General features: G+C 38.3%; 2 protein-coding genes and 1 long non-coding RNA gene across 4 annotated transcripts; 2 read left to right on the plus strand and 1 right to left on the minus strand.

Moving 5' to 3' along the window:
• Nucleotides 1-469: 469 nt before the first annotated feature.
• On the plus strand, nt 470-3,637 carry LOC132705079 (uncharacterized). The gene has a single exon (XM_060675509.1). It carries the CDS (start codon nt 470-472, stop codon nt 3,635-3,637), a length of 3,168 nt encoding a protein of 1,055 aa, XP_060531492.1.
• A 21-nt stretch (nt 3,638-3,658) lies between these two features.
• On the plus strand, nt 3,659-4,579 carry LOC132705080 (uncharacterized). The gene has a single exon (XM_060675510.1). It carries the CDS (start codon nt 3,659-3,661, stop codon nt 4,577-4,579), a length of 921 nt encoding a protein of 306 aa, XP_060531493.1.
• Nucleotides 4,580-7,000: 2,421 nt separating this feature from the next.
• On the minus strand, nt 7,001-13,562 carry LOC132705167 (uncharacterized). 2 transcript variants are annotated; one of them, XR_009619348.1, is made up of 8 exons: nt 13,506-13,562; nt 13,191-13,445; nt 12,374-12,594; nt 11,511-11,713; nt 7,865-9,709; nt 7,603-7,800; nt 7,380-7,490; nt 7,001-7,320 (listed from the first exon to the last, which is right to left on the minus strand). It is a non-coding gene; the product is annotated as an uncharacterized LOC132705167 (long non-coding RNA). The 2 variants fall into 2 exon arrangements; XR_009619349.1 differs by lacking the exons at nt 11,511-11,713; nt 12,374-12,594; nt 13,191-13,445; nt 13,506-13,562 and adding an exon at nt 10,622-10,733 and having other exon boundaries at nt 7,380-7,800.
• Nucleotides 13,563-22,541: the final 8,979 nt, after the last annotated feature.

A 22,541-nucleotide genomic window follows, 5' to 3' on the forward strand; every position in this document is an offset into this window, starting at 1 on the left:
CAATGCCCTCGTGAAGCGTTATCAAAACGATCGATTGTTGTTAACCGATTATTGGCTGTCGATCTTTCGGGCTCCGACTATGAAGAGTGACTCGGTTGTTGAACTGAGGAGATTGCTTTCAACATTTTCAGAGAATCTTGAAGCTATCGATAAATTCGATATCGACTAGTGGGATTTTACAAAATTCAATTTGCTCTTAGAGAAACTCCACTCAACTCTCAAGACGAGGTTCGAACTCAAATTTTGTGATAAAGATATCCCAACTTTTCAAGATTTATGTGATTTTTTGGAACAGAATTGTAAAGCTTTAGAAAACTCTTTAGTTACCTCAAAAGGTATTACCCCTACCAAGAGGCTTGAGGTTTCGAAGCGACTTTCAACCGATACACGTAGACCCACATCTATGATAGCGACGTCTACCCCTCCGAGTGCTGATGTGAGTTGCACCAGTAAGTGTTTATACTGCCCTATGGACTACCATCCTCTGACAAAGTGTGATTCCTTCCTATCTCTTGAGCCCCCTCAAAGGCATGTGTTCATCAAGCAACATCGTTTGTGCTTTAATTGCTTCGCGCGATCCCATGGTGTTGGAAGATGCCCCTCCAAGATTAATTGTCGTGTATGTGGCAAGCGCCACCATACTTTAGTGCATTTTGGAAATGCTACTACCCCCTCCCCGTTGAATGAAGCTCCCCCTGCTTCCGGCAACCAGGAAGGTACTATCCCTAGTCCGGTGACCATGATGACCAATCTCTCTTCTCAAAAGGTCGTGCTCTTTGCCACTTGCTTGGTGTCCGTTTCGGATAAATCTGGCAGACTTGTTACTTGTCGTGCACTGTTGGATTCAGCTAGTCAAGCCAGTTTTGTGACAGATTCCTTTGCGAAGAAATTGGAGCTTCCAAGGTCTCTCTCTCCGACACCAATTCAAGCCCTCAACCAAATGTCGACGTCTGCGTTAGGGAAGGTTGCCCTGAGCGTGACCCCCTCCCAAAGAAAATCCCCTGCTCTCCATATAGAGGCTTTAGTTATTCCATCTATTTGTGATAAGGTACCCTACCAGGTGATTGATAAGCAGAATCTAAAACATCTCAGGTCCCTACCCTTGGCTGATCCCCACTTCTGTGAACCCAACGAAATAGACGTGCTTTTAGGGGCAGAGGTTTACGGAGATATTTGTTTGCTTGGATTTAGAAAAGGACAGAACGGTGGCCCATGCGCTTTTCGGACCATCTTCGGATGGGTTGTCCTAGGAAAAGTGAATTCTTTAGAACCATCTTCTCCCATTAGTTTTTATATTACTGTGAGTACTGCTGTTGATGTTTCTTTGAAGAGATTTTGGGAACTTGAGTCCGTCCCTTCAAAGACCTTTATGTCTCCTGAAGACAAATTGTGTGAGGAGATCTTTCTCTCTACCCATTCCCGTGCCCCTTCAGGTAGATACGTCGTATCCTTACCCTTTAAGGATAAACACCCTTCACTTGGTGAATCTTACCCTCAAGCCCTTAGGCGATTCCAGTTGTTAGAGGCGCGTTTGGCCAAGAACCCAACATTGCGATTAGCCTACAACGAGTTCTTGAGAGATTATTGGGAACAAGGTCACATGGCACTCGTTAGCGACCTGCCGCCCTCTTCCCAAGGTTACTACATTCCTCATCACGCCGTCTGGAAGTCACATAGCGAACCCCTTAAATTGCGTGTTGTGTTTGATGCTTCAGCTAAAACTTCCAACGACCGGTCTCTGAACGATCTTCTATTTACGGGTCCCAAGCTCCAACCCGACTTTGGAGCCATTTTGCTCATCTTTCGACTGTACTGTGTGGTTTTCACCACCGATATTCGTCAGATGTATCGTCAAATCCTAGTGAGTGACGCCGACCACCTCTTCCAGCGGATTCTGTGGCGTTTTGATCCCCGCGAAGCAGTGCGAGAGTACGTCTTGTCAACGGTGGTCTATGGACTAAGTTGTAGCCCATACTTGGCTATCCGCGTGTTGCGTCAGCTTGCTAGGTACGAAGGAGTGCGTTACCCGTTAGCAGCCCGTCTCCTAGATTGCCAAACCTACATCGACGACATTATCGGAGGAACAGACTCGTTGGAGGAAGCCCGTGAGTTGAGGGATCAATTAGTATCGCTGCTAAAATTGGGTGGTTTCGAGTTGCGCAAATGGGCGAGCAACTCCCCCGAGTTATTGAGTTCACTCCCCGCTTCACATCATCAACCCGTTTCCCTATGGGGAGACAACAATCCCAGTTTAAAGGTGTTGGGATTGCAGTGGTGTCCCTTACGGGATGTGTTCTCCTACCGCATCCAAGTAGCGGATAGGACGTGCACAAAAAGGAATATTTTGTCGCAAGTAGCCCAAATATACGATCCCCTAGGTTTTTTATCCCCGGTCGTGTTGACTGCCAAAATTCTCCTACAGAGGCTTTGGTCCCAGGGCGTCGATTGGGGTGCACCTCCCCCCCGCGACATATTCGAAGATTGGAGTTCGTTTTCGTCTCAGCTGGACAGTCTTTCTGGGCTGACAATCCCTCGTCGGGTACTGCCTAGCAATGGCGTCCAGGTGGAGACGCACGGATTTTGTGACGCTTCGGAGCGCGGATACGGTGCAGCCGTGTATCTGCGAAGCGTCAGAGAGGGCCATATCTCTGTCACCCTTCTGTGTGCAAAGAATCGGGTAGCGCCTTTGAAGCGAGTGTCGATCCCCCGTCTGGAGTTGTGCTCAGCGTTACTGCTCGCCCAACTCGTAGATTTCGTCCGATCCACTATAGCCTCTGAGTTGACTATCACGAGAGTATTCGCCTGGAGTGACTCCAAAATTGCGTTGTCTTGGATAAAGTTCTCCCCCCACAGATGGAAAACTTTTGTGGCCAATCGCGTGTCCCTCATTCAGGACATCATTTCCCCCAGTTCCTGGCATCACGTCGCCGGTTCATCCAACCCTGCTGACTGCGCATCCCGAGGGCTTTTCCCCGAGCAAATATTAATCCACCCCTCTTGGTTCTGTGGTCCCCCTTGTTTGCGTCTTCCGGTGGAAGAGTGGCCCACCTCCGACTTCACCCCCGGAGACGATCTGGAACTGGAACGTAAACCAGTGTTGACTTGTGTGTCCACCAATTTAGTTGACTCGCTCGGAGAACTGTTAACCCGTTTCTCGTCGTTACGAAAAATTGAGAGGATCCTGACTTATTGTTGTAGGTTTCTAAATAATTGTCGTACCCCCGTTCATAAGCGAGCGCTTGATAATTTGTCTTTTGCGGACACGTATCACGCCCGCACCTTGCTGACAGGATACGTCCAACGTGAGGTGTTCGCCGGTTTGCTGAAGTGTCTTCGAAACGGTAAACTGTGCCCCAAACCTTTACGCTCCCTAGCGCCCTTTATCGACGAGCACGGTCTCATTCGAGTCGGTGGCAGACTCCGAGGTTCTGCGTTGTCTTTCGACGTAAAACATCCTCTTCTACTACCTCGAGACCATCGCTTTACCGAACTCGTGATCGAAAAGTTCCATAAGAAAAATTGCCACCCGGGCCCCCAATCGTTGTTGTACCAGATTTCACAACAATTCTGGATTTTGTCCGCCCGCAGAGCAATTCGTCACACCCTATCGCAGTGTTACCGATGCTTCCGTGTCTAACCTTCTTGTGTACAGCCATTCATGGCTGATTTACCCCCCGTTCGTGTATCGCAGGTCAAGCCATTCGCGCATACCGGTGTCGATTTCGACGGTCCAATTTCCATTACCCTGGCGCGAAGGCGCGGCGCTAAGACTCAGGCGGCTTACATTTGCCTATTCGTTTGCATGGCTACCAAAGCCATCCATTTGGAATTGGCTTCTGAACTCAGCTCAGACGCATTCTTGGCCGCTTTTCGGCGCTTTGTCGCTCGCCGCGGGCGTTGCACTGACATGTATAGTGATCAGGGTAGAAATTTTGTCGGTGCTAACCAGTTGTTGGTACAGTATTGCCAGCAGTCCGCCGACCAGTGTGAGGTGCGCTGGCACTTCAACCCACCCTCCAGTCCTCACTTTGGAGGTCTTTGGGAGGCCGGCGTCAAGTCGGTAAAGACCCATTTGTTTCGTGTGATAGGCTCTCAAATCCTGACTTTCGAGGAAATGTCGACAGTGTTAACTCAGGTGGAATCCATACTGAATTCCCGCCCATTATGTAGTTTGAGTTCCAACCCAAACGATTTGCATAGCCTTACTCCTGGGCATTTTCTGACCCTGGAGCCCCTATCTGCCCCTCCCGACGACCCTTTAGCTAATCTGAACACTAACAGACTCACTCGTTGGCAGCTCATGCAGCAGTTGCATCAGCACTTCTGGGACAGATGGCATCGGGAATACCTCCACCAGCTGCAGCAACGGCACAAGTGGAACACCACGACTAACCCCCCAAAAGTTGGTCAGTTGGTTTTAATTAAAGACGAGAACCTCCCCCCGTTAAAGTGGCTTCTGGGCCGCATCACGCGCTTGTACCCCAGTTCCGACAAGAAAATTCGCGTTGTGCAAGTACACACGGCCAAAGGCACTTTCGATCGACCTTTGGTCAAATTATCTTTTGTCCCTAACTGTTAACCTGTTCAAGGGGCAACCGTGTATATAGTATAGGATAAGTTTATGGGAAAAATTGGGTATTTTTGGGAGGCCGGAATGTTAAGGGATGAATAACATTTTTCGGTAACTTCATAATTTTTTTTTGTTTTGGGTTAACTTTTTATTTTCGCGCTGTGTATACAACACCCCCACCATACCCAACCTTGGTTAAGCCGCGCGAAAAGACAGACTTGCGTGAGCGTCCGTAGTGCGAACCACGAAAAACTAATCTCTCTTCTGTGACCGGTTCGCGAGAACCCCGCGCTGTGTTGTGGTCCTTACCACCCCCAACCCTCCAGAAAATACCCCTAAGAAGACCCGGCCGGGCAGACGACGACGCGGGAAACCATCAAGGTGGGTGATTAACCGTTTCGGGTGTTGTATGTCCTACCGTTTTCTTGCCGCTCTTTCTCGTTTAAATTTTGAGGGTGATTTACAACCACCTTCCCCCAACCCTTTACATATTGGTCCTTCTCCCCAAATCAGAATCAGTCTTTTGGATTTTTATAGTCATTCACAAACTTTAGTAATTTAAATACATGTTCGCTATCGTGAACAGGTTAGCAAAAAACGTGTAAAGTTTGGAGCGCAAAAAAGCGGTTTAATAAAAAGTGTTTACCGTCGTTTCGAATTGCGGCCTTTTTATTTGATTCGTTCTAAGCATATTTTCTGCGTGCTCAAATTCTTCTTCCTTTTAATTTACGTGGGTACTTTGTTTCGAGACTTAGGAGTGCATTTGTTTACAAAGCGATTTACAATGTCGGAAATGGATAAATTTATTGCTAAGCGGGATTTATCACTTAGACGCGTTACCGATATATTGTTTTGTTTGTGTTTGAGGGTGATTTACAACCACCTTCCCCCAACCCTTTACAATATACTTTATAATTTATCTTGTTCATATTCTATATAATTCCATTTTAGAGTAAATTGTGGAATCTTTCTATAACTGAAAACAAAGAGGTTAGAAACAGTAAATTAAATTTCAGTCAAATAATAATCTTAATACGGCAATCAATAATTAATATTTTCATCAGCAAAAATGTATAATCGAAATTTTCCAGTAAATCAAATTTAAAATTGTAAAACTCTACTAAACATAAAAATTCAATCTAAAAATGATAAATATTTTTAAACATGATTTAATCATTCACCTGATATTTCCTTAATATAAAAGTAACTACAATTCTTTCAATGAAACAGTAATTTTCAGTCGACAAAATTTATAAATTATCTTTACCCATATCCGATTGCATAAAAAGGGAGAAAGCCTCGTATTTTCTGCTTACCGAGTGCTTTGCTTTAACATGAGCAAGATTGGGAGTCTTCGGAACGACCCTGATCGATCGGGATTTAGCGCATGGTAGTACTAGACTAAAGAAGTTGCTAACCTTCTATAGAAAGGGTGGCATTTTGGACGTTCTCTAGAGCGGTCTGGTGGCCTAAATGCTTGGACGCCCACGAGCGCCTCCCTTCAATATCAATACCAATATCCATATCCGATAGAAATCATTTTAAACGAATTATAATGATTCTTGACAATGAAACTTTTAAAAGTTGTGTAATATCAATATATACTTTATAATTTATCTTGTTCATATTCTATATAATTCCATTTTAGGGTAAATTGTGGAATCTTTCTATAACTGAAAAACAAATAGAGGTTAGAAACAGTAATATAAACAATAAGTTTAAACATTACATACCTTTCATTTATTATAGAATATATTAGTTTCTATTTAAAAAACAATCTTCGAGATATATTCTTTACACAATAGAAGATATCTTTGCTGAAATTTAACATGTTTCCAAAATTTTCTATGGTTAGTGTTTGCAAATTGACGTTTTACCATAGATGTATCTCTTATAGATTCTTTATGTATTCTAAGGTTATAAGAATGCATTGACTAATCTCTCAACTATTAATGACATCACAAATCCTCAACATGCCTCAAGAGTAATAGAAACACACATATTCATTGCGACCTAATAATAAAAAATATTTGTAAAAATTAGGCTTATGTTAGTCTTTTTTTTATTCTAATGTAAAATGTATATGTTTTTTTTTTCACTTCCGATTCAACAGGTTTTGTTCTAGTTGTTGTTCTTGTTTGGAGGAGTGTATGTGTGTCTAAATAAAAAAAACACTAAAGATTTTTTTTATTTACATCAACATCGATAATATTTTTAAAATTAAAAAAAAAAACTATGGGACTGATGCGGGCAGAGAGGATGCTAAACTTGCAAAATGTTTAAGTTTTTTTCTGCATTCGTCGGAGTGAAGGCGCGCCACTTGTAACTCGCTCTGCAGCAGGGCAATTTTAGTTTCAGTCTCTTTGATCCGGTCCTCGTTTCGCACCAGCTGCGACTCTAAAACCATTTTCAACTGGAACGCTTCGCATACCACCTTTCTTTCTTCGTCGTCGATAAACGTATCGAACCAACCGGAGGAGGAGGAGGATGAGCCGGTATGCTGCTGCTGCTGCTGCTGCTGAACCGTTTCTTCGCTTTTTCTTTTTTTTTTGTGAGGCTTTGGGGGTGTCGTCGCACTACGACATGTTTACGCAGGTTGAAGCTTTACACTGTGCCCATTCACGGCCTAAAAGGCATGACCAGTCAAACTTCAAAAGGATTAACTCGATGCACCATTAAATCACAAAATCAAGCAACTCCTCTACTTTCGTTCGATGCCATTGTCGTACCACAGCTATGTACTGAGAGACCTGCAATCCAACTCGATAACGCTGGCAGAGAAAATTTAAAAAATCTGGAGTTGGCTGACCGCAATTACCATATTCCCGGTGTTGTAGATCTTGTAATTGGCGATTAACTGGTCAAATCCTACTCGCTGGACGCATCCCAGGTGCGTCCGGTCATCCATCTGCTTTAGAAACTAATAGGAAAGGTACAAAACTAGTTGAATAATTTGTCGACTGTTACGTCATGTTGCAGCAGTATTGGCATAGATACTTATTTTCTGAAATTCTGGGAAGTAGAAAGCATACCGACTAAGCATCCCGCTTCCCCGGAGGACGAAAGGTGTGAGACTATTTTCGCAAATACGACCCGCAGGAACAAGAGTGGTAGATTTATCGCATCCCTACCCTTTAAACACCCAGAATCTTAGCTTGTTGTCGCTGGAAAAGCGTCTTTCTCGAAACCCAGAGCTCTATTCTATGTATCTCGACTTTATGCGCGATTACCTGAAAGATATTTATAAAGGTTCTTGGATTACAATGGAGCCACATCTCCGATGCTTTTTCATACCATTGCCTACCTGGCCTTGCATGTAGATGAATAAAGGGACATCCAGGCCCACATAACCTCACTTTTTGGCTTCCCTGCCACGGCCCCTCCGCCCACGGGTCTTCTTCTTTTACCCTGGACCCATTGGCCACCAGCCCATGGACCACTCGGCCATGGTCTTCTTCTTTTTGTGTTCTGGCCGTTCGCCATAGGTCACTCGCCCAAACCTTACCAAACCGTCGTCAGTGGTGCCAACCGTAGTCCGTGGTGCCAACCAAACCGTTGTCTTTGTCCGTTCGCCCGCGTGCCGTTCGGGGACCCCCGCCATCTCGGGGGGGCTGCCGTGAAAACCCGTCCGTCGTTGAACGGTCACTTTAATGCCGAGCTAATTATGTACCGTCGGTTCCGTCCCGTTGCTGCTAGATGTCGCGCGCGCCGTTCGCCCGCGTGCCGTTCGGTGGCCCCCCGCCCGCGCGGGGGCGTAGACCCCGATCGTTGTCAGTGGTGCCAAATTAACCAAACCGTGGTGCCAACCTAACCGTGGTCCGTGGTGCCAACCGTCGTCCGTGGTGCCAACCAAGTGACGCAAACGTCACCGGCAGGGAGGCGTAAATAAGATAAGAATATCCGTTGATAATGCTATTAATAAAACATCCGGAACACGCAATAACATTTCAGTTTAATAATGAACGTCACACCGCCGAGAAATTATTTCGTCTACTCCAAAAAAATCGTGTGTTCAAAGTATAATTACGCGCGCAAATACAAATATCAGCTACAACCGTATTGGATAAGCAAAGTAAAACTCCTTGACGTGTGTCCAAAGTGTACCCATCCTACAGTGCATCTTGTGAGATACGACACCCGTCATTACTACTAAAATGACAACCAAAAAACGCGTATTCACCTGTTTTATAAATTGTGATGATATGAAAGAAAAACTGGAAGCAATGCAAGGCCAGGTAGCCTGGTACATCGGCCAACAAGAAACAGGTAGGCTTTCGCAATGAATTTTACGCGAACTATTGAGGACGCTCAAAATTTAATTTTCGCTTTTCGTCAAGTGAACAAGGAGCGAACGGAGGTTAAACCGCCGCGTGCAATGCTCCACCACAGAATCATCTCGGTGTCTTCTACGTCTCTTCTTCGTGTTCGAATGTGGTTGTATCTACCATAGATTCAAATTCGGATGGGCACTGCAGAACCGTATTGGATAACGTCGCAACTGTCAATGACTTCACAAATTTCACGTTAGAATTAAAATATGTCATATTGGTAATTTCACGAATTAGGCAATTATGTGATATTATGTATGATATTATTAGGCAATTACATGCGATGAAATATTAGAAAATTATTGTAGTTTTTTGGTAATTTCGTTAAGATGTTTAAACATCATTATGCAAAAATATCTATTTTTCTTTTACTTTTTCCTTAATTATAATACTTTAGGAAGGGAAGTAATTTATGTAGTAATAAATATTTTTGAATTATTATTTTTTACATAAACGATATTTTATTCTTTATAGTTTTCTTTTATTTCATTTCTTGTCGTCACTTTATGTTCTTAAAAGAAATAAAAAGGAATCTGTAAACAATACCGAATTTGTTTGACAGATTGTGTAGACTTATGTTTTACATTTCTTGTGTTAAACTCGAAAAACTTATTATGTTACATAAAACGAATATAAAAAACTTACTTGTTAAATTGAAATTTATGTCTAAATGAAGTATTTTCTTGGATGACTCGACGAATACTTACAAAGTTTCAATGATCGTTTATTTAATAAAATTGTCTCTCTTTTTTTTATAATTGATGAATGATATTCTTCATAACTAAGTTGTCGGTAGTGACTTATTGTCCACCTAGAAATATATAATAATTTTTACATTTTCATTGAGAGAAATAAATGGAAAATTTTACATTCAAAAAGAAATATTAGAAAATTAGAATTTAAAAAACTTGAATAATTTAAAAAATACATAAATAAATGAAACACATTAAAACATTAATATTTCATATTAAGAATAATAATATAAATATTAAAAGAAAATTAAGATTAATTATCATGTTTTCATTCATTCATTTAAATATATATATTTTTTAATTATTTCTTTTTATTTAGATGATATAAGCCTTTGTAAAATAGTGATGGTAATTTTTTGGATGAAATTATCAGTTGGTTCATGTTCAATAACTGATTGAAGGCATTCCTTATAGGGAAATTGTTAATGATGGTTTGTTTTTAATCTGCAGGATTATAACATGAAAAAAATTTACCGTCAAAAAAGTAAATAAAATATTTTAAATTTATCATGCAATTTTAGTAAATAAATTGAAAATCGTCTATTTGAATACTTACACATATATATGATTCATTTAAATGTTGACAAAAACAATAAAACTAACTTGAATTGTGTAAATAATTATAAAAGATTATATGAAACGTTAATTTTATACCAAATATCAATTACGACTTATAATTTGAACATGATAAAACTTTACCTGTGTTTCTATCCATTTATCCGAATAATATTTTACTTAGATAATTTTTTTCCAAATTTCCAAAGTTATCAGAAGTCGTTTTATTGATAACTCATTGATGATAATTTTTGCTGTTAAACTACCCTCTTCTAAGCGGTTCTTCAATGGTCTAATTTGTTACCTGGGACGTCAGTTTTTTTTTTTAGGGGGTAACCATAGGAAACAAAACGATTATGAATTAGAGGTAATGAAAAATAATATGGCATAAAAATTAAAAATGTTATATTAAATACCTTTAATTTAAAAATTCGTCGACACGTACCCATTTTGACATTTTCTACGTTTAACTGTGTTCGCGTTTACCATAGTTTGAAACTCGGATGGGCATTGTAAAACCGCATCAAATAATCCTACAACTGTTGATGACGTCATAAATTTAAAATTGTCATTATTAATATTAGAATTAAGATTATGTATTATTATTGTTGATTGGATAAATGAAGTAATTATGTACAAAGACATTACAATTTTTGTTAATTTCATCATGATGTTTAGATATTGTTATTGGAAAATATATTTAAAAGTAATTTGTAATCTTTTACATTATTTTCTTAAAGAAGTAAAAAGGAATCTGTAATTTCGAAATTGCTTGATAAATGGCGTAGATTTATGCTTTGTATATATTTGTTTTTCAGCTTGAAAATATAGGATACTATGTAAAATAATTATTGATTTTAATTTGATATATTTTATAAAATAAATATTAAAGACTTACTTGTTAAATTAAAATTTCTTTATCCAAATAATGTATTTAATTTAATAAAATAATGTATTGTATCAATTATTTGTCGCAAATTCTCAAATTCTATAATCATCACAAATGAAATAAAAATAAATTAGAGGTTATAAAAAATAAAATCACATACGACAAAATATTACAAAAATATTGTATCTTCTTTTACATTTAATGAAAACTATTTTAGTCAAAATGAAAAGATTTTTTATGATAAAACATCTGATTTTTGTATTGCATTAATTATTTTTCCACAAATTCTTAAATCCTGCAACCATCGGAGACAAAACAATAACAAATTAAAGATTATGGAAATTATTATCACATAAAAATTTTAGAGGTTATGAAAAATAATATCGCATAAAAATTAAAAATGTTATATTAAATACCTTTAATTTGTAAAATGTATTTGTTTCTCTTGGAAATAAATCCCAGTGACGCATTTTTTCACGCAATTGACGACGACATGCCATAATTTAAAAATTCGTCGACACGTACCCATTTTGACATTTTCTACGTTTAACTGTGTTCGCGTTTACCATAGTTTGAAACTCGGATGGGCATTGTAAAACCGCATCAAATAATCCTACAACTGTTGATGACGTCATAAATTTAAAATTGTCATAATTAATGTTAGAATTAAGATTATGTAATATTATTGTTGATTGGATAAATGAAGTAATTATATACAAAGGCATTACAATTTTTGTTGATTTCATCATGATGTTTAGGTATTGTTATTGGAAAATATGTTGGAAAATATATTTGAAAGTAATTTGTAATCTTTTACATTATTTTCTTAAAGAAAAAGGAATCCGTAATTTCGAAATTGCTTGATAGATGGTGTAGATTTACGCTTTGTATATATTTGTTTTTCAGCTTGAAAATATAGGATAATATGTAAAATAATTATTGAATTTAATTTGATATATTTTCTAAAATAAATATTGTATCTTCATTTACATTTAATGAAAACTATTTTAGTCAAAATGAAAATATTCTTTATGATAAAACATCTGGTTTTTGTATTGCATTAATTATTTTTCCACAAATTCTTAAATCCTGCAACCATCGGAGACAAAACAATAATAAATTAGGGATTATGGAAATTATTATCACATAAAAATTAAGATTGTTATATTAAATACCTTTTATGTTTCTTTATGAAATAAATTCCAGTAATACGTTCTTTATGCGATCATCAACGATATTTTTAGAATCTTGAAATTTATAGACATGTATGTTTTCTTACCATCATTTGACTGTAGTTGGGTCTATCATAATTTCTAATAATTTGGATGGTGATTTAAAGTAAAAATAACTAAATTTCATTACATTAGATAACAATTTTTAATTAATATAACTTTATGAGACACATTTATTTATCTTTGATTCAAACCATCTCAGTTGAAATGTAACGATTTTTCATGATGATAGTTCCTTGTTTGTATTAATTTTGGAGTTTCATATTTACTGAAAATAAAAAACAATAAATTAAAAGACCTGAAAAACAAAAGTATATTCAAAGTTATTATTTTATGAAATTCATTTTAAAATGTATCTTTAATAACTAATCAATGGTAATGATAATATATTCATTGATAAATTAAAACAATGTTTAATTTTCTTTCTTTCATTATTATAAATTACTAACAATTAAATTTCAGACAAATCATAATCTTAATATGGCAATCAATAATTAATATTTTCATCAGCAAAAATGTATAATCGAAATTTTCCAGTAAATGAAATTTAAAATTGTAAAACTCTACTAAACATAAAAATTCAATCTAAAAATGATAAATATTTTTAAACATGATATAATCATTCACCTGATATTTCCTTGATATAAAAGTAACTACAATTCTTTCAATGAAACAGTAATTTTCAGTCGTCAAAATTTATAAATTATCTTTACCCATATCCGATTGCATAAAAAGGGAGAAAGCCTCGTATTTTCTGCTTACCGAGTGCTTTGCTTTAACATGAGCAAGATTGGGAGTCTTCCGAATGACCCTGATCGATCGGGATTCAGCGCATGGTATTACTAGACTAAAGAAGTTGCTAACCTTCTATAGAAAGGGTGGCATTTTGGACATTCTCTAGAGCGGTCTGGTGGCCTAAATGCTTGGACGCCCACGAGCGCCTCCCTTCAATATCAATACCAATATCCATATCCGATAAAAATCATTTTAAACGAATTATAATGATTCTTGACAATGAAACTTTTAAAAGTTGTGTAATATCAATATATACTTTATAATTTATCTTGTTCATATTCTATATAATTCCATTTTAGGGTAAATTGTGGAATCTTTCTATAACTGAAAAACAAATAGAGGTTAGAAACAGTAATATAAACAATAAGTTTAAACATTACATACCTTTCATTTATTATAGAATATATTAGTTTCTATTTAAAAAACAATCTTCGAGATATATTCTTTATACAATAGAAGATAGCTTTGCTGAAATTTAACATGTTTCCAAAATTTTCTATGGTTAGTCTTTGCAAATTGACGTTTTACCATAGATGTAACTCTTATAGATTCTTTATGTATTCTAAGGTTATAAGAATGCATTGAATAATCTCTCAACTATTAATGATATCACAAATCCTCAACATGCCTCAAGAGTAATAGAAACACACATATTCATTGCGACCTAATAATAAAAAATATTTGTAAAAATTAGGCTTATGTTAGTCTTTTTTTTATTCTAATGTAAAATGTATATGTATTTTTTTTTCACTTCCGATTCAACAGGTGTTGTTCTAGTTGTTGTTGTTGTTTGGAGGAGTGTATGTGTGTCTAAATAAAAAAAACACTAAAGATTTTTTTTATTTACATCAACATCGATAATATTTTTAAAATTAAAAAAAAAACTATGGGATTGATGCGGGCAGAGAGGATGCTAAACTTGCAAAATGTTTAAGTTTTTTTCTGCATTCGTCGGAGTGAAGGCGCGCCACTTGTAACTCGCTCTGCAGCAGGGCAATTTTAGTTTCAGTCTCTTTGATCCGGTCCTCGTTTCGCACCAGTTGCGACTCTAAAACCATTTTCAACTGGAACGCTTCGCATACCACCCTTCTTTCTTCGTCGTCGATAAACGTATCGAACCAACCGGAGGAGGAAGAGGATGAGCCGGTATGCTGCTGCTGCTGCTGCTGAACCGTTTCTTCGCTTTTTCTTTTTTTTTTGTGAGGCTTTGGGGGTGTCGTCGCACTACGACGTGTTTACGCAGGTTGAAGCTGTGCCCATTCACGGCCTAAAAGGCATGACCAGTCAAACTTCAAAAGGATTAACTCGATGCACCATTAAATCACAAAATCAAGCAACTCCTCTACTTTCGTTCGATGCCATTGTCGTACCACAGCTATGTACTGACAGACCTGCAATCCAACTCGATAACGCTGGCAGAGAAAATTTAAAAAATCTGGAGTTGGCTGACCGCAATTACCATATTCCCGGTGTTGTAGATCTTGTAATTGGCGATTAACTGGTCAAATCCTAGTCGCTGGACGCATCCCAGGTGCGTCCGGTCATCCATCTGCTTTAGAAACTAATAGGAAAGGTACAAAACTCGTTGAATAATTTGTCGACTGTTACGTCATGTTGCAGCAGTATTGGCTTAGATACTTATTTTCTGAAATTCTGGGAAGTAGAAAGCATACCGACTAAGCATCCCGCTTCCCCGGAGGACGAAAGGTGTGAGACTATTTTCGCAAATACGACCCGCAGGAACAAGAGTGGTAGATTTATCGCATCCCTACCCTTTAAACACCCAGAATCTTAGCTTGTTGTCGCTGAAAAAGCGTCTTTCTCGAAACCCAGAGCTCTATTCTATGTATCTCGACTTTATGCGCGATTAAATGGAAGATATTTATAAAGGTTTTTGGATTACAATGGAGCCCCATCTCCGATGCTTTTTCATACCATTGCCTACCTGGCCTTGCATGTAGATGAATAAAGGGACATCCAGGCCCACATAACCTCACTTTTTGGCTTCCCGGCCATGGCCCCCCCGCCCACTGATCTTCTTCTTTCACACAGGACCCATTGGCCACCCGCCCATGGACCACTCTGCCATGGTCTTCTTCTTTTTGTGTTCTGGCCGTTCGCCCATAGGTCACTCGCCCAAACCTTACCAAACCGTCGTCAGTGGTGCCAACCGTGGTCCGTGGTGCCAACCAAACCGTTGTCTTTGTCAGTTCGCCCGCGTGCCGTTCGGGGACCCCACCGGCAGCCCCCCCCGCCATCTCGGGGGGGCTGCCGTGAAAACCCGTCCGTCGTTGAACGGTCACTTTAATGCCGAGCTAATTATGTACAGTCGGTTCCGTCCCGTTGCTGCTAGATGTCGCGCGCGCCGTTCGCCCGCGTGCCGTTCGGGGGCCCCCCGCCCGCACGGGGGCGTAGCCCCCGATCGTTGTCCGTGGTGCCAAATTAACCAAACCGTGGTCCGTGGTGCCAACCTAACCGTGGTCCGTGGTGCCAACCAAGTGACGCAAACGTCACCGGCAGGGAGGCGTACGTACCGAAGGCGCGGGGGACAGGAAATAGATAAGAATATCCGTTGATAATGCTATTAATAAAACATCCGGAACACACAATAACATTTCAGTTTAATAATGAACGTCACACCGCCGAGAAATTATTTCTTCTACTCCAAAAAAATCGTGTGTTCAAAGTGTAATTACGCCCGCAAATACAAATATCAGCTACAACAGTATTGGATAAACAAAGTAAAACTCCTTGACGTGTGTCCAAAGTGTACCCATCCTACAGTGCATCTTGTGAGATACGACACCCATCATTACTACTAAAATGACAACCAAAAAACGCGTATTCACCTGTTTTATAAATGGTGATGATATGAAAGAAAAACTGGAAGCAATGCAAGGCCAGGTAGCCTGGTACATCGGCCAACAAGAAACAGGTAGGCTTTCGCAATGAATTTTACGCGAACTATTGAGGACGCTCAAAATTTAATTTTCGCTTTTCGTCAAGTGAACAAGGAGCGAACGGAGGTTAAAACGCCGCGTGCAATGCTCCACCACAGAATCATCTCGGTGTCTTCTACGTCTCTTCTTCGTTTCGAATGTGGTTGTATCTACCATAGATTCAAATTCGGAAGGGCACTGCAGAACCGTATTGGATAACGTCGCAACTGTCAATGACGTCACAAATTTCACGTTAGAATTAAAATATGTCATATTGGTAATTTCACGAATTTGGCAATTATGTGATATTATGTGTTCGGGAAAACCGAACAAATAAATAAATTCAAATGTTAGACGCCAGGCATGCTGGCAACCCGTGTTACACGGTTGAAGTTATGAGAAAAGGCAAGAAGGGGGAAGCGTCTCCCGTTTGCTGGCAATTAATCGTTTTCATTGAGTTTTCCTTCGATGTTGTTGTGAAAGGATTTATTAATTTTTCTATTCGTAGAGTGAAATCTCGTTTCTGCTTTACGTTAAACGTGTGTTGTACAAAAGGTGATTATAATTTTGGTTATAAACGCAAGGCATGTTGGCGATAATTAGGTCACGTCATTAAAGTGCTTGCGAAAACCTTTTGGAATTTGAATTACCCGGATGTTGCAATCTCAACATTTGTTGGTCGTGTTCGAGCCGGATCAGCGTGAAATAAAGTTCAGTTTGAGTCCAAATCCACAATTCTACAGTCCACTAGTTTCGATGAGCGGAGTCCATTAGTTTCAATGGTTATTTCAAGTTTAGTTCCAGTCCAAGGCCACGATTTGCTGTCCACAGTGTAAGAAAATTGGTCCTAGAACGGAGGAGTCGCTTGGTTTCGAAGCATATGTGAGAAAGTAGTAAGTAGTAGGAGCCCGAGTTCAGTTCCAGTCCAAATTCAAATTTGAAAGTGCATAAGGTGTACGCCGAAGCAGTTCCAGCCGGGAAAAACAAGGTCAGATCCATCCTTTGTTTACAATCTGTTTCTTTTCCATGTAGTGTCGAAGGTGGTACAGTATTTCAAACATTGTTGGTGACTCAAATGACTAGATTTCTCCTCTTTGCAGTTACAGTGTGGTAACTTAATACAATCTTTTCCTAAGAAATTCCTTTTCTCAAGATTTGTGAGTAGAGACACTTTGTTTTATTCCCCAATAATTGTTATTTCTATATTTGTATTTGAATTCAAGTTTGTACAACGAGATTTCCTTTACGTTAATAATCTATAAACTAAATTCTAGATGGAGACCCTAATAAAAAAGAGAGCTTCGGTAAAAGGTACCATTACACGAATTGATAATTGGTTGCAAAACAATGGAGATGTAGCTACATTTGAAGATTTAGAGATTAGATTAAAGGCTTTAGAAACTGCATTCCAAAAGTTCTGTCAAATTCAAGATGAGATCGATATATTATCTGATATAGATGACCTAGAAAGAGCCTCATATGAGGAAAAATATTTTAGTCTCAGTTACAAACAAAAATCAAATTATTCCAAACTGCTCATCAAAATGAAATCCCTTTTAACAGTTCTGAAGTTCAGCCTACAGTTTCACAAACTTCACAAAAAATTCGACTTCCCGAACTAAACATTCCTCAGTTTTCAGGCGATATTACAGGGTGGAATAGTTTTTATCAGATTTTCGAAAAATGCATTATAAATAACTCGGAAATTTCTAACTTCGACAAATTAGTTTATCTGAAATCTTACTTGCTTGGTGAAGCACTTAGCTTGATAGAAAGTCTTACTTTAGAAGGTTCAAATTTTGACACAGCAATTAATATTCTTAAAAAAAAGGTATGATAAACAACTTCCAATGGTGTATGCGCATTTTCAGAGTTTGCTAGATAGTCCCTCCTTAAGAAAGACTCATTCCATGAATTCTAGACAGTATCTGAGTTTTATAACCCAAAACATAAATTCAATTAAAAATTTGAAAGGGGATACATGGGACTTGACCATTATTTATATTTGTTCCTTGGGTCTAGATTCCACTACTCGTAGAGCTTTTGACCAAGAAATTGATCCTCAAACATTTCCTACACTAGACAAGTTTTTGAAGTTTTTAGAGAAAAGGTGTGACTTAATGGAGAATGCAGAAATTCCCGATTTAAATAAAGGCAAAGGTCAGAGAAGACCGCAAAGTTTTCACAACGTTCATGTTTGCCAAAACATTTCAGACAATCGACCATCTTTCTCCACCCAGAAAGGCAGAGCTTCCTCCCCGAATAACAATAAAATTAGTCATCTTTCGGCACAATCAAATAGTAAACGCTGTTTATATTGCAAAATTTCTGGTCACACGATTTATAAATGTCAAACCTTTAGTCAGTTGAGTAATCAATAGAAAACGGATTTTGTAAAAAACGAAAAATTATGTTTCAATTGCCTCGCATATGGTCATTCTGTTAAAAATTGTAAATCCACTGGTTGCATGGTACGTTCTTGTTGAAGATTTCACCACACATTAATGCATAGTGACGCTAATTATTCTCAAAATGAAAATTTACATTTTTCTAATCGTGACCATTTAGACTCAAACATAATAATGAAAATATGAATTCCCAGTATAGATCGCGCTTTATTTCGAGAGCAAGTAATTGTTCTAATTCAAATGAGAACATTCAGACTTCAAGAGGGCAACCTTTAAATCAAAGAAATTGACTAATAGAGTCTCATACAATCGATCAGCCTTCTTACACCGAACCTCTTCAAAATTTCGAACAATTAGTATACTCCACGAATTTACAGGGTTATGAAGTTCTTTTAGCTACAGCTATAGTAAGGACTTTGAGTTACAATGGTAAACATTGCAATATAAGGGCAGTACTTGATTCATGTAGTACCACCAGCTTGTGCTCAAATTCTTGAGTTAAACAACTTAAGTTAATTCCACAAAGAGAAACAATTAAAATTAGTGGAGTAGGAGAAAGCATTATGCGAGCTAATGAAGTGGTAACGTTCACAATTTACTCAGTTTTCAGAGACAATTTTCATGTACAAGTTAAATGTCTGATTTTAGAAAAAATAACTAGAAAACTTCCACAAGTTCTGCTAGACAGAGACAAAATTAAAATTCCAAAAAATATTAGGCTAGCAGATCCAGAGTTCTTCATCCCTTCTCAAGTAGATTTGCTTCTAGGCACTGACGTTTATTATCAATTATTAACGGGGCGTATTATTCGAATTCGTGATAGCTTCCTTACACTCGACACAAAACTAGGTCACATAATTGGAGGACCCCTTCCTAGCGAATGTATTTCATACATTGAAAGTTCTAATGAGATTTCAGAACCTGAAACATCCTTATCCACTTATCATTCTGCTACAGATTCCTTGCTTCAAAATTTCTGGAAAATAGAAGAAGTCTTTTCTCAAATTAAGATTTGATCCCCGGAGAATGAGTTAGCTGAACAAAATTTTCTAAATTCATTCAAGATTCTTCCAAATGGTTCGTTTCAAGTAAATCTTCCTTTAAAGAGTCTCACTGATCACTTAAAACTTGGTGATTCATTTTGGTTGGCAAAAAGGAGATTTCTAAATTTAGAAAAACGGTTTGAGAGAAATCCAGAGCTTTTCACAATGTATAAATGTTTCATAGATGAGTATATTTCCCTTGGCCATGCTAAGTATATTCCACTTCAATATCAAAATGAAAATGGTTATAATAAATACTTCCTGCCACACCATTGTGTCCTGAGAGATGAAAGTACTAGTACAAGGTTGAGAGTGGTGTTTGATGCTTCAATGAAGACCTCCAGCGGAGTTTCGTTAAATGATATAATGTTCAAAGGGTTTTCCGTGCAACCTGAGTTGTTTGACATTCTGGTTCGATTCCGAAGTTCAAGATATGTACTAACTTGTGACATCGTAAAAATGTTCCGTAAGATTTTTGTTTCTCCAGAGCAAACTTTTCTGCAGAATATCTTGTGGCGCGATAATTCCAATGATCCTCTTAGGTGTATAGAGCTCCTTACAGTAACGTATGGTACTAACAGTGCTCCATTCTTGGCTACTCGTACAATAAAGGATCTTGCAATTCGAAACAAGGAAAAATTTCCATTAGCTGCTAATGCAGTTCTTCAGCAGTGCTACGTTGATGACATCCTCGCAACAATTGGTTCTTATGAAAATCTAAAGGAGACTCACAGACAGCTAATTTCACTTTTTAACTCCGCTAATATTGAGCTTCATAAATGGTCATCCAACAGTAGTAAATTTTTGAAGTCCAGTATTCACAACAACACTCAAGAGGTGTATAATATTAAATCTGAAGGTTGTTCAAGTAAGGTTTTGGGTATTGCATGGGATCCCACCAGTGACCAATTTACAATTACTCTTCCGAAGAAAGCAGAGAAAGGTCATACTACCAAAAGGCACATTCTCTCTCAGATTGCTCAACTTTTCGATCCATTAGGACTCGTTGCTCCCGTTATTATCTTGGCAAAAATTTTCATGCAGAAGATCTGGATTTCTAAAATTGACTGGGATGAAAACCTCACCCCTGAGCTTCTTTCAGAATGGGTACAATTTGAAAATTCCCAGATGTATATTTTCTTCAGGTCAGTTTTATAGAGCCGAACTGCATGGGTTCTGCGACGCAAGTCTGAAGGCCTATGGTGCTGCAATCTATGTTCGAGCATTGTATCCAGATGGTACTGTTTCTTGTAATTTGGTAACATCTAAGAGTCGGGTAGCACCAATTAAAACAATCACCCTACCTCGTCTTGAGCTCTGTGGAGCACTCCTCCTAGCTAACCTAACGTCAAAGATTCTTTCAGTTCTAAGTAATGAGACCTCCTTTCATAGTGTAAATCTTTATACCGATTCTCAGATAGTATTGTGTTGGATAAATTCTCATTCTTCCAGATGGTCTATTTTCGTATCAAATCGAGTTTCAGAAATTCAACGACTAACGTCGGGCTTTCATTGGAGACATATTTCTTCGTCAAACAATCCTGCTGATCTTCTTTCTAGAGGGATGACTCCAAATGAGATTCTACATTCAGAGTTCTGGTTCAATGGTCCAAATTTCCTAAGAAATACTGAATTAAATCTTAAGGATTTTGATTTCACAGGGACCTCATTCATAAATATTCCAGAAGAAAGAAAGGTGAAAACTGTACTCCATTTTATCAGAGGGGATCCAAATACAGAATTTTGGAATTCAATCTTCTCCAGGTACTCTTCCTTTTTGAAACTACAGAGAGTTATTGCGTCATGTTTACGGTTTGTTAATAACGCTCATCCGAAACGTTCCAAATTTGTTGGTCCACTTAAGGTTGATGAAATTCAAGGAGCTTTGTTACTCATTGTGAAAATTCTTCAAGAGCAAAATTTCGTTCAAGAGTTACGCGAGTTAAGGTCCAATAAGGTAATTTCCAATAAGGTTCTTCTTAGATTATCTCCTTTTATAGACAATTCTGGACTCCTGAGAGTGGGAGGTAGGTTGGCATATGCGGACTTGCCTTATGAACAAAGGCATCCGTTGCTACTTCCATCCAAAAATCTAGTTGTTTCATTAATGCTAAGGGAGGAACATCTGAAACTTTCCCATGCAGGTGCGCAGACGGTTCTTTCCAACTTTCGCTTAAGATTCTGGCCTCTTGGAGGCCTAACAGAAATTAAACGGATAATTCGTAAGTGCGTCATATGTTATAGATTCAAGGCACAATCCTGCCAACAAATAATGGCTAATCTTCCGATAATTCGCACGCAACCCTTTAGACCATTTTCCAAGGTGGGGGTAGATTTAGGAGGCCCATTCTTTACTAAGTCTTCTAAAATGAAAAGAGCTTCCCTAAATAAATCTTACATCTGTGTGTTCGTTTGTATGGTCACCAAGGCTGTACATATAGAACTAGTTTCGAATCTTTCTACAGATGCATTCATTATGACACTTAAGAGATTTATTTCCCGCAGAGGTTGTCCTTCAGTGATATATAGTGACAATCCCACAAATTTCTTAGGTTCCCGCAATCAACTAAAGGAAGTGTATGATTTCTTCAGAAATGAACAAATTTCTGCGTCCATAGAAAATTTCCTTGTTACTAGAGAGATTAATTGGAAGTTTATTCCACCGAAGAGTCCACATCATGGCGGCTTATGGGAGGCAGCCATAAAGAGTACTAAATATTATTTGCAACGAATAGCTGGCAATTCTCATTTTACATTCGAAGAGCTTACCACCATTCTTACACAAATAGAAGCCATTCTAAATTCGCGACCGCTTCAACCAATTTCTACTGACTCTAGTGACTGTACGTGTCTAACACCTGGTCATTTTCTAATCGGAAATAGCTTAACGTCCTTTCCAGATAAAGATGTGTCTGACATTGCTGAAAATAGACTTTCGCGGTATGAACGTTGTACTCAAGCTCAACAGGTTTTTTGGAAACGATGGTCCAAGGAGTATCTTAATTTGCTTCAAAACAAACCGAAGTGGCT

The sequence above is a fragment of the Cylas formicarius genome, unplaced genomic scaffold (genome assembly GCF_029955315.1).
Source record: "Cylas formicarius isolate icCylForm1 unplaced genomic scaffold, icCylForm1.1 PGA_scaffold_7__23_contigs__length_41026272, whole genome shotgun sequence".
Taxonomy (NCBI): domain Eukaryota; kingdom Metazoa; phylum Arthropoda; class Insecta; order Coleoptera; family Brentidae; genus Cylas; species Cylas formicarius.

Coding starts and splice junctions, on each gene's coding strand:
- LOC132705079 (XM_060675509.1), top strand. CDS start 470: ATGGACTACCATCCTCTGACAAAGTGTGATTCCTTCCTATCTCTTGAG.
- LOC132705080 (XM_060675510.1), top strand. CDS start 3,659: ATGGCTGATTTACCCCCCGTTCGTGTATCGCAGGTCAAGCCATTCGCG.